We start from the raw sequence: 12398 nt of genomic DNA, 5'->3' as shown, positions 1-12398 counted from the left end.
TTATTTCAGTACTGTACCAATCAGTGTATCTTTTTATAAATGTTTCTCCATGTAAACTCCCACTCAACATTGTGTTTTTCATTATGTGAAAATGGCTAGAAATAGTAAACTGTTCCTAGCGAGCGGAAAATAGGGAGTGCAATTTTCATCGGGCTCGGAAATTCATTTTTTTTTCGTTTTTGATGCACACCGTCATGGAGGACGATGAGGCAACAGATGAATTATTCGTCGCAATGCAACCTTCGTAAGTATTTCAACTGATTGTCGTCGATTTTATTCATTATCACCAGCCATTCCAAATCATCAGAAATGTAACAGTATTTAGGCAGTGTCATCATGAGTGTGTAATGAGTGCGTCATGCATTAGGCTGGTAGGCAGAGGAATTGTTGCAGTGCAGTTTTTGCACGCTTGATCATTGATGTAAAGCTGACGAGGGAGGCCTCAAATGGAGTGTCAGGACCAATCGTCCAAAATGGGATAATTTAACCTGTGTGGAGCATAGGCGCTTAGTTTCAGAAGGGTGTATTTCTGTGTGTTTTTCTTTGTTTAGATACACTCAATAAAATAAAAAAATAAATAAAAAAAACATTGAAAATTGCATATCATATTTCCCCATACTAAAAGACGTAAGGTTAAGGACTTGTATCTTGAATTCCTTTGGGGGGGGGAGTAAGTTCATTTAATTCAATATCTATACACTCTTCCTACATGTGCTGAAGAGATCTACCTTCAAAAGTGATGACCCCTCTATTCTCCTGATTTTGCCCGAGCGAGAGTCAGGTCTGATTCCTATTTTATTTTTGTAACCAGTAGAGGTCGCTAAACCGGCTAACAAAGATGGGCGACTCCCATGAAAATACATGAGAGAATTTACTTTGTAAACAAAGATATGTGCGTTTTTTGTTCCTTGAAAAGCAGACAGAGGTATTTTATTATAAACCAGATAAAAGTAAAGGCGCAGCCTCTGATTTGACGATGTACTTAAGATCTTAGCATCGAAGAGAATGAATCAGCCAATGAAAATTCATACCGATTTCTCGATAAGCCTCGACTTGAAATTACAAAAATAAAATAGGAATCAGACCAGACGCTCGCTCGGGCAAAGTCTCGAGAGTGAGAATCTGGGGAAAACGAGACTAGATTTGCACTTACTTACCATCAACGATGTGGAAACCCTCGATTCCAAGCACTGAAACTGAAATCTACAGATGTGATAATTTCTAAAAACTTTGTTAAGTGGAGAGACCACCTTGAATTTCATGGAAAATCTGTAAATAGAACATGTTTGGCATGGTTCAGACATCTCTAACCTTTACATGTACACATAATACTTGAAATCGTGATTACTTAAGTTAGCTGTCTTGCTATAAACATTCTCTGAACGAGCCTAATAAAGCTTTGAGAGAAGCTAGTCCTCATTTGATACATTTTTAGCTCACCTGAGCTGAAAGCTCAAGTGAGCTTTTCTGATCACATTTTGTCCGGCGTCCATCTGTCTGTCCGTCTGTCTGTCTGTAAACTTTTCACATTTTCGACTTCTTCTGAAGAACCACTGGGCCAATTTCAACCAAACTTGCCACAAAGTATCCTTGGGTAAAGGGAATTCAAGTTTGTTCAAATGAAGGGCCACGCCCTCATTCAAGGGGAGATAATTGGGAATTAATGAAAATTTGGTGGTATGTTTTAAAAATCTTCTTCTCAAGAACCACTGTGCCAGGAAAGATGAAACTTATGGGGAAACATCCTCGGGTAGTGTAGATTCAAGTTTGTTCAAATCATGACCCCCGGGGGTAGGGCGGGGCCACAATGGCCGACCAAAGTTTTACATAGAAATATATAGGAAAATTCTTTAAAAATCTTCTTCTCAAGAATAACAAAGCCATAATTGATCATATTTATATGGAAGCATCCTCAGGTAGTGTAGATTCAAGTTTGTTCAAATTATGACCCCCGGGGATAGGGCGGGGCCACAATGGCCGACCAAAGTTTTACATAGAAATATATAGGAAAATTCTTTAAAAATCTTCTTCTCAAGAATAACAAAGCCATAATTGATCATATTTATATGGAAGCATCCTCAGGTAGTGTAGATTCAAGTTTGTTCAAATTATGACCCCCGGGGATAGGGCAGGGCCACAATGGCCGACCAAAGTTTTACATAGAAATATATAAGAAAATTCTTTAAAAATCTTCTTCTCAAGAATAACAAAGCCATAATTGATCATATTTATATGGAAGCATCCTCAGGTAGTGTAGATTCAAGTTTGTTCAAATCATGACCCCCAGGGATAGGGCGGGGCCACAATGGCCGACCAAAGTTTTACGTAGAATATATAGGAAAATTCTTTAAAAATCTTCTTCTCAAGAATAGCAAAGCCATGATTGGTCATGGGACTACTTTTGGATTTAAACTTTTCAATAATAAACCAATTTCTACTTTTTCCTAGCCATAGTGCTCAGGTGAGCGATGTGTTGTTATGATTATTTTTACCAAGCAGACTCTTCTCATTTAAATTTTATTGAAAATCATTACTTTTGAAAGCTGATAAATTACTTTTAACTTTCCTTTTTTGACAATCTACTATTCGGAGTTCAATCCTTAGCAATACATGTACATTGAAATTACAGCATAATTATTGTTCAAATCACTACTGTAAACAATATTATGCCCCAGAAATCTTGCAGGATTTAGAGCTTTCTCGACTCATCCGCAAAAAGCAATAGTAAGTTCGATGACTGCAAGGTACTCACAATACTATGTATTCCAGGACACTGAGCTCAATATTTGTTTACCATTTTACCATATGCTATTAAAAATGTTTATGGAGTAAAAATCTGAAAACAAGAAATTACAAAATAGAACAGAAAAAGATCAATTTACATATAAACCATTGTCTCTACATGACAATTAGAAGTTGCCTTTGACATATTTTTATTTCTAAGATAACAGATAATTCTTTAAAAATATCCACTGTAATTTTCATCCTGTTAAATGTTTTGTTTACTTTTCAAATATTGTTGACATAAATTTTAATTGAGAGAAGGTAGGATTGAGTTAATTTATATTACATGACATGTGATCTTTTCTAATCATGCTTATGTACTCTGTACTCTGAATTTTTATCCCTTGACCTTGAAGTTTGACCTACTTTTAAAAAAGTAACCTTGATAATAACTTTTAATTGAGAAAAGCCATGGTGTTTATGTTTGCATGTACATGTGACAACACCTTTCAGAATTATCTTTTTTTCCGTAAATGCAGGAGCAAATGCCAGTCTGTATCAATAAGTTGATAATTATGCCCCCCTTCGAAGAAGGGAGGGCATGTTGCTTTGCTGCTGTCTGTTGGTCGGTTGGTCGGTCGGTCGATCCACTTGATTTCCTTTCATTTTCTTCATAACCATTGCACATACTGAAATGAAATTTGGTGTACAGATTTATCAGATGACTATATAGGTCAAGTTCTGTTTTGGGTATGATCGCATCATTTTTGACAGAGTTATGCCCCTTGGACTTAGAAAAATTCCAATTATTTGCAGTTTCCGCTCATTTTCTCTGCAAAGATTGCACATACTGGAATGAAATCTAGTATACAGATTTAACAGATAAATATCTAGGTCAAGTTCTGTTTTGGGTACGATCGTGCAGTTTTTGACATAGTTATGCCCCTTGGACTTAGAAAAAATTCCAATTATTTGCAGTTTCCATTCATTTTCTTCGCAACTGTTGCACATACTAAAATGAAATTTAGTACATATACAGATTTAGCAGAGGAATATCTAGGTTAAGTTCTGTTTTGGGTACAATTGTGCCATTTTTGACAGAGTTATGCACTTTTGGACATAGAAAAAAATTCCAATTTGGGGGGTAAGGGGGCATAAGTGTTTCACAAACATCTCTTGTTACATGTAACTAAAAATTGATCTTAATGATGAAAATAAATGAAAAAATTTCAGAGCATTTTCATCCTTTGTTTCCGCTGCACAAACTAAAGACATAAAAGACAATTTGCAAGAGGATGAGGAGGAGTATGAGGAGTATGATGATACAGGCGATGAGTACGGGATGGCGGAGGAGGAGGATGATCGGGAGATCATCGATGAGTTTGAGGAGGAGAGTACAGCCGAGGAGAACACAGACACAGGGACCTCAGGGGGTACCTCCAAGTTAGACCTGCCTCACAGCGAGGCGTCCGATCAGTCCAGTCAGGATAAACTCATGTATCCAGACACAGATCCAGACCAGTCCAATTCCAGCTGTGACCCCAATACCAGTCAGTCAATGGACCAAAGTAATGAAAAAATACAGTGTAGGCTTGAGAAAATTAGTGACTCAAGTAGCATATCTCTTAATGACAGCTTACAGGACGATGTTGATGTTATTAAGAGAAGTTTAGCATGTGATAGCAGAAGTTTGTCTGGAGACAAGGACTCTACAACAACTGAAGTGATGGAAATCAGGCCAGCACCTAAACCACTCAGGTATCAGACTTCTGTTGGAGGTTATTCACAATGAGAAACTCTCTGTATGGGACATCCATGCGACCATCACAGTACTTTTATTATTTGAAATTTAATCTCCCTTTAAAAATATGTATTTATGTCACAGTATGTTGTATCCTTTTTTTTTTTTTAAATCAGAATGGAAAATTCTTCAAATGATGATATTAGAGTGTAAATTTTGTGACCCTCAATTAAACATATGTGAAGGAATCATCTTTTTCTCCAGGGTGGACCATACATATGATGTCTCCCCAATGTTGTATGACAAACAGCTGCCTGCAGGGTGGACAAGGAAAGTTGTTCAGAGATTAAGTGGCAAGTCAGCAGGAAAATATGATGTGTACATTTACAGGTAATTCTCATTTATTTCCTTAATGATACTTGAAATTGAAAAGTTGAAACTCCTGAAAATTTTAAAGAGAAAATCCTAGATACCTAACTTTTATGCTACTTTAACGGGATATACAGTGAAAACTGTCTAATCCGACATGCACAGTGTGACAGATTGCACAGGTTTTGGATTAGACAGTTTTCACTGTGCAGTTTTATTTTGTCTCACATTTAAAAATTTTAGGAATATCGATCTAGGAAAAATATTGAGTTACAGTTCTGTTATTAATATGATGATGTCAGCTTACAAATAGAAACAAACAAAAATAATTTCCTGGAAAGGTTGTGTCCCTTGATTATATTTATATAAAAAAAACTGATGTGCATGATTTATTGCCTTGTTTTCTCAGTCCTAGTGGGAGAAAGTTGAGATCTAAGACTGACCTTGCCAGGTATTTAGAGGAAGAGGGCATTACAGATCTGAGTGCTGATGACTTTGATTTTACCGTCCGAGGTAAACACCATTCTGTGGGCCACACTTCTAAACACCAGACTGTAGGCCCAACTATTAAGAGGAAGAGAGCTGAAGCAGACAGTAGTAAGACTACTGATGCTGATACGAGTGACGGGACGGAAATCAAAAAGAGAAAAAACAGTGCACCAAAAGTAACAGCAAAGACATTCAACAAGACCAGAGAAAAATCAGGGAAGAGAGGAAATGCCAACAAAAAGGCTGTCTTGTCTCAAGTGAAGGACAACTCACCTAAAAAAGGAAAATCCATAACACAGAGACTTGTCATAAAAATGGCCTTCTCCGCAGGAGAAAGTGCTCATAAATCGAAAAAGAAGGAGACCACAAAAATAAAATCAGTGAAGAGAAAAGTGAAAACGGACAGCACACAGGATGGTGATAATGGGAAATGTCAAGTGAGTACTGTTCAGGGAGGAAAAAGGACTGAGGAGGCCCAGAGGAGGGGGGAATGTTATGTCACTCCTAAAAAAAACCCAAGGTTTCGTGAAGCTTTGGAAGAGGACCTAAAAGTTGTCAAAGCTCATGGTGCTAATGTGTTTGATATGTTTGATAAGGATGGTAACATGAATACTGATGGTGAAATTAAATGTAATGTGGAAATCATTAAAACAGGTGACACAAAAGTAAATGGTGCACAAAGTGAAAACCAGTTTGTGAAGTGGGATTCTAGTAACAGTGGTTCATTTTCTTCAGATGAAGCTAAGAGTCCTACAAGATTGAAAAGAAGAGGCTCTGGAAATATTGATTATGCAAAACTTTCAGGTCGAAACAGGCGTGTATCAACGGAACGAAAAATCTTGTCCAAAAAATCTGACCGAGCACCTTGTTCTCTTAATCAGACCTCTGATAAAAGTGATGAGAGCACCACCAACACTACAGACTCTTCTACTGAGCAAAGTACTGAAATACTGACAAAAAAGGTGTCTGATGAAAACAGTATGTGTAATTCTCCTAAAAGTGTTAACAATTCCATCTCTGTACCTGTTACAGAGGATGATCACTTGGTTCATCAGACTGAAGATCTACAAACAGAACCCTCCTTGTCTCTTACCAACATTAAATCCCCTGCCTCTCCCAGACTGTATGATAAATCCCCTGTCTCTCCAGTTAAATCCCCCGCCTCTCCCATTAAATCTCGTGCCTCACCTGTTAAATCCCCCGCCTCTCCCATTAAATCCCCTGTCTCTCCTGGACTGTATGCTAAATCGCCACGCAGACTGTCTGATGGTCAGCTCACAAAACTCACCGAGTCTTCAGAGGCCTCATGGTCCAAAGAGACCATTTCCAGTGAAGAGGACAAGGCTCTGGTGGAGGCAGATGATAACAGTCTAGACATAGGTATTTGTTACATTAACCACAAACTCTTAACCAAATTATTGTATGGTTATCAATTCAAGTGTCAGCTATGTCTATTTCAAGTGTCTTTTTTCAATACTCTACAACAATGTAAACAATATTTTATATAATGTACACATCTAAAGACAGATATCTCTTTCCCTACAGAAGAGGATGAGGAATATGTTCCTGCCCAGTCTGCTGTGGTACAGAGTCCGTATTTCCAGAGTGGACGTTACATGCCTCGTCCTGAGTTACATAGAGATGTCAAATGGACCCCACCCAAGTCTCCCTTTCATCTCATTCAGGAAAGCTTGTATCATGATCCATGGAAATTACTGGTGGCCACAATATTCTTAAACAGGACCACAGGTATGAAGTTTAAAGTGCCCAGGATAAAAATGGAAAAATTAATCATTCATTCCTTTGCTTGATTTCATTTTAAGCATGCATGCTCACCATTGGCCTATTACTGTGTAATACTATACAAGAGGGTATTGCACTTGGCAAGAACTTGAGAGAGTACTACTCTCTATTTCATCTAATGCATGTACCACACATAAGATACTGTAAGTTGTTTTACTGGTAATTCCACAGTGTTAAAATTTCAAGATGTCTCTAGAAGTACCAATTGCGATGATTTTAATTTCACGCTGCAAAAAAATTAAGAATTTTGTGCAAGCATCATTCTTAAAAACGAATAATAACATTCACGATGGATTTAACTTCATGGAAAAATGATAAATCGCGAACATAGCGAAATTAAAATCATCATGATTATTTGCCAATCTACAGTACCTGATTTTAAATATAAAGAACAATTGAAACTTGTTTATATATTTGTTTGACCAGAAATCTGTATATAAGATCAGTAAATTTGTTTTGTATAGGGAGGACTTATTTTCATATACATTATAGTTTTCATATAAACACCAGCCTATGATAACATAAGAGTGTTCCTTCTGTACAGGGAAGGCTGCTATTCCTATCTTGTGGAAGTTTCTGAATCGCTGGCCAAACCCTGATGCGGCTCGGCGGGGCGACTGGCAGTCTATGGCCAGGCTTCTTACACCACTGGGGCTGCATGAAAAGAGGGCAAAGATCATCATACGCTTCTCAGGTATTTTGCTTTCTAATCAAAATAGATCAGAATGGTTGTGAAAAGTAGTGATCTATCTATATTTCTTAAATGAATAAAATCAAAGTATATTACCCCAGGTAGTATAGATTTAAAGATACATGTACATACTTCCAACGAACTTCAGAACAGGTCTTATTATGGAGAATGCACAAAGAGTAGGAATGTATGCATTTATAAATAAAACTGAACACAATTCATAGAAATTATTTATTTGTAGATGAGTTTTTGACAAAAGAGTGGAGGTATCCAATAGAATTACATGGAATTGGGAAATATGGAAATGATTCCTACAGAATTTTCTGTGTGAAAGAGTGGAGACAGGTAAAATTGGTTACTGGATATTAACACAACCATCTGTAGCCGTAAAAAGTTTCCTAGTATTAACTACAGATATACTTTTGTAATTATATGAATTCTTTGTGCAAGAATAGAATAAGAGGACCTGAATTATCTTATCTTATATCATTGCATGATTAGGCCTAAAATATTGGTTCTCAGTCCAGTTTTTCAAAAATAATGCTGAAGGGAGGCTTTTTACCCTTTGTTTTAAACTTACACATGCAGTTGCAATTACATTAGTAAATTGCTAATGTGTCACAACCAATCAAGACTGTTCCAGTGCTATAAATAACAGTTGTGATTTTAATATGCATTGTCAAAATCAGCCTTTCATTTATCCACCAATGAAATTTGCAAATCTTGCTGAAGCTTTTCTGAAAACCTCCAAGTTCTGAGGTTGGGCAAACTTAAGACTTTTTGATTTACTGGAAAAGGGGAATATGTTTATTGTAGCTTATAAGCATGTGAATAGAATTATTCTAACATGATTCATGTCGTCTTTTCTTGACTGTACAGATGGGCCTTTTAGAGAGAGCTCTTGTACTGAATTTTTGGGGGAAAGCAAAATTGAAAATTAAAATTTAAAGAACACTTAAGAAATGATCAAAAATGTTCACCTTTATATAGATCAGGAACACATAGAATGACTTTTTGCTAAAATTGTCTTTCAGGTCACTCCTACAGACCATAAATTAAATGACTATCACAAGTGGCTGGTAGAAAACTGGCAGACGTTAGGAGTGGATTGAAGAGAAATGAACTTCATCCAGTTTGATTAAAAAAAACAAACAAAAAAAAAACGGAAGAAAAAAGGACTAATTGACTTTCACAAGTGGCTAAGAGAAAATCATAAGTTGTTAGGAGTGATTGAAGAGAAAGGAATATCACTCAGTTTGATGAACTAACCTGAAAACTGTATCTTCTTATTAAGAGTGCTGTATTCCAACTTCTGAGAATGACAGAGTCTGTGCCATGTTTGAGACGAACCTGAGCTGAAATAAAACATGAAAAGTATAAATGTGTGTTCTTAGTTTCACTTTTATTATTATGTAAGCTCATGTTTGATTCATGTTTTCTATACTATTTTCAGAATTGGTCTTTTAAAACTGAACACATCAATCCTAATTTTATTTATTTAATTGTGAATTTTTCACAATCAAGCCTTATTACCCTCTTAGTATTGAAACATATCCTCATCAATTGAGGAACATTTATCTGTTTTTAGGTCACCTGAGTAAACTCAGGTGACCTATTGCTATCCGTTTTCGTCCGTCGTCGTCCGTCGTTCGTCGTCCGTCGTCCGTCGTTCGTCGTCCGTCGTGTGTTAACATTTGAACATTTTCAGCTTCTTCTCTGCAACCACTGAACCAATTTCAACCAAATTTGGCACAAAGCATCTATGGGTGAAGGGGAACAAAAATTGTGAATTTCATGATCCCTGCCCCCCTGGGGCCCGAGGGGTGGGGCCAAAACCACTAAAATTAATGCAATCTTTAAAAATCTTCTTCTTTACTCCTGGACATCAAGCAGTCAAACTGTTTGCATGATTGTAATCAGCATTGAGTCCTTTACCAAAATTGTGAAATTCATGGCCCTGGGGTCAGGGGTTCTAGTGCTAGGGCGGGGCTAAATAAGTATATAGTGAAAATGCATTATTTCTTTGGAAATCTTCTTCTCTACTCTTGCGTATTAAATAAACCAACTAAGTACATAGTTATGATGAGCAAGAGTGCCTCTACCAAAATTGTGAATTTTATGGCCCCAGGGTCAGGGGTTCTGGTGTTAGGGCGGGGCTCTATTGATTATATATAGTGAAAATACATGATTTCTTTGAAAATCTTCTTCTCTGCCCCTGGGTATTAAATATACTAACTAAGTGCATAGTTATAATGAGCATGAGTGCCTCTACCAAAATTGTGAATTTTATGGCCCCAGGGTCAAGGGTTCTGGTGTTAGGGCGGGGCTCTATTGATTATATATAGTGAAAATACATGATTTCTTTGAAAATCTTCTTCTCTGCCCCTGGGTATTAAATATACTAACTAAGTGCATAGTTATGATGAGCATGAGTGCCTCTACCAAAATTATGAATTTTATGGCCCCAGGGTCAAGGGTTCTGGTGTTAGGGCGGGGCTCTATAGATTACATATAGTAAAAATACATGAATTCTTTGAAAATCTTCTTCTCTGCTCCTAGGTATTAAATAAACTAACTAAGTGCATAGTTATGATGAGCAAGAGTGTTTTTACCAAAATTGTGAATTTTATGGCCCCAGGGTCAGGGGTTCTGGTGTTAGGGCAGGGCTCTATTGATTATACATTGAAAATACATGAATTCTTTGAAAATCTTCTTCTCTGCTCCTAGGAATTAAATAAACTAAGTACATATGAGTTATGATGAGCAAGAATGCCTCTTTTAAAATTATGAATTTTATGGCCCCAGGGTCAGGGGTTCTGGTGTTAGGGGGGTGGGGCTCAATTGATTATATAATGAAAATACATTAAATCTTTGAAAAAATTTTTCTTTGTCTCTGGGTATAAAGCAGATGAACTACCTTTATAGTTATGATGAGAAAGGGCCCTAATCTTGCAGAATTGTGAATTTCAAAGCCCCAGGGTCAGGGGTGGGGTGGGGGCTCTACTTATATACTGAAAATGGATTTATTGTTTGAAATCTGCTCTTTTGTATTTATAAAACATTTATTTATTTTTTGATATTAAGGGTGCCTTTTTGAAATTTGTGCAATGTGTGGACCTAGGGTCAAAGGTTTATGTCACAGTGTTAGGGGCACTACTGGTTAGTTGGAATGCATTTTTGTTCCCCTACCCTGCATATGGGTATTCAGTAACCAAGCTAAGCAACTGCTAAGTGTATTGTTATGATGATCAATGGTGCCTCTTTTAAAATTGTGAATGTCATATAGCATCTGGCTTAAAACATGAATCAAATTCAATAACTGGAAAATTGTTGCGTAATGCTCAGGTGACCTATAAGGCCCGTGGGCCTCTTGTTTAAATTGAAGCATCATTTCTGATTTTTGGTTGTGCAATAATATTGAAAGTGGTCATAAAAAGTTACAAACTATTATTCTTGTATCATGTCTTGATTTTAACTTTGATAAAACTCTACATGTAACCCATCCAGGGGTATTAATTGCCTGTTTATTTGCATGTACAGTGTATATTGTGATATTGTCATGTAGACCTCCTCAAAACCTTCTCTGTAAAACCATATGGTACTGTATCCTGAGCATACAAAGGTCTCTAAATGTCATTATGACCCATATTTATCATGTTTCGTCACTGTCTCTGTGAATAAGTTAATTGTGAATTTTATTAGTGTTTTCACTAAAAGCAAGTTTATGCCACTCCTTTTATTTGAGTAAAAGCTGCCTACTACATGTATCAGTCATTTTTATCATCAAAAAGAACAATTTAAAGGAATGTATTGGCTATCACTGGAGATTTGTTGTACATACATGTACTTGTTTTAGTGTATGAATTCCCTTTTTAGCTCACCTGAGCCGAAGGCTCAAGTGAGCTTTTCTGATCACATTTTGTCCGGCGTCCGTCTGTCCGTCTGTCTGTCCGTCTGTCTGTCTGTCCGTAAACTTTTCACATTTTCGACTTCTTCTCAAGAACCGCTGGGCCAATTTCAACCAAACTTGCCACAAAGCATCCTTGGGTAAAGGGGTTTCAAGTTTGTTAAAATGAAGGGCTACGCCCTCATTCAAGGGGTGATAATTATGAATTAGAGAAAAATTAATGGCATTTTTAAAAAATCTTCTTCTCAAGAGCCACTGGGCCAGGAAAGATGAAACTCATGTGGAATCATCCTCAGGTAGTGTAGATTCAAGTTTGTTCAAATCATGACCCCCGGGGCTAGGGTGGGGCCAAAATGGCCGACCCAAGTTTTACATAGGAATATATCAGAAAAATCTTTAAAAATCTTCTTCTCAAGAACCACTGGGCCAGGAAAGATGAAACTCACGTGGAATCATCCTCAGGTAGTGTAGATTCAAGTTTGTTCAAATCATGACCCCCGGGGCTAGGATGGGGCCAAAATGGTCGACCCAAGTTTTACATAGGAATATATAGGAAAAATCTTTAAAAATCTTCTTCTCAAGAACCACTGGGCCAGGAAAGATGAAACTCATGTGGAATCATCCTCAGGTAGTGTAGATTCAAATTTGTTCAAATCATGACCCCCGGGGCTAGG

The 12398-nt window shown here is 37.1% G+C and overlaps 1 protein-coding gene across 2 annotated transcripts; it reads left to right on the top strand.

Moving 5' to 3' along the window:
* Positions 1–189: 189 nt before the first annotated feature.
* Positions 190–10293, top strand: LOC134279335 (dentin sialophosphoprotein-like). 2 transcript variants are annotated; one of them, XM_062761707.1, is made up of 8 exons: positions 191–244; positions 3958–4482; positions 4730–4855; positions 5244–6703; positions 6869–7072; positions 7671–7820; positions 8059–8162; positions 8852–10292. In XM_062761707.1, exons 1-8 carry the CDS (start codon positions 195–197, stop codon positions 8927–8929), a joined length of 2697 nt encoding a protein of 898 aa, XP_062617691.1. In that variant the 5' UTR covers positions 191–194; the 3' UTR covers positions 8930–10292. The 2 variants fall into 2 exon arrangements, with proteins under 2 accessions (XP_062617692.1, XP_062617691.1); XM_062761708.1 differs by lacking the exon at positions 3958–4482 and having other exon boundaries at positions 190–244; positions 8852–10293.
* The last annotated feature ends 2105 nt before the right edge of the window (positions 10294–12398 follow it).

The sequence above is a fragment of the Saccostrea cucullata genome, unplaced genomic scaffold, assembly GCF_032062105.1.
Source record: "Saccostrea cucullata isolate Sc308-1 unplaced genomic scaffold, CSIRO_AGI_Scuc_v1 ctg96, whole genome shotgun sequence".
In the NCBI taxonomy this organism is placed as follows: Eukaryota; Metazoa; Mollusca; class Bivalvia; order Ostreida; family Ostreidae; genus Saccostrea; species Saccostrea cuccullata.
This window is presented reverse-complemented; position numbering and strand designations above follow the sequence as displayed.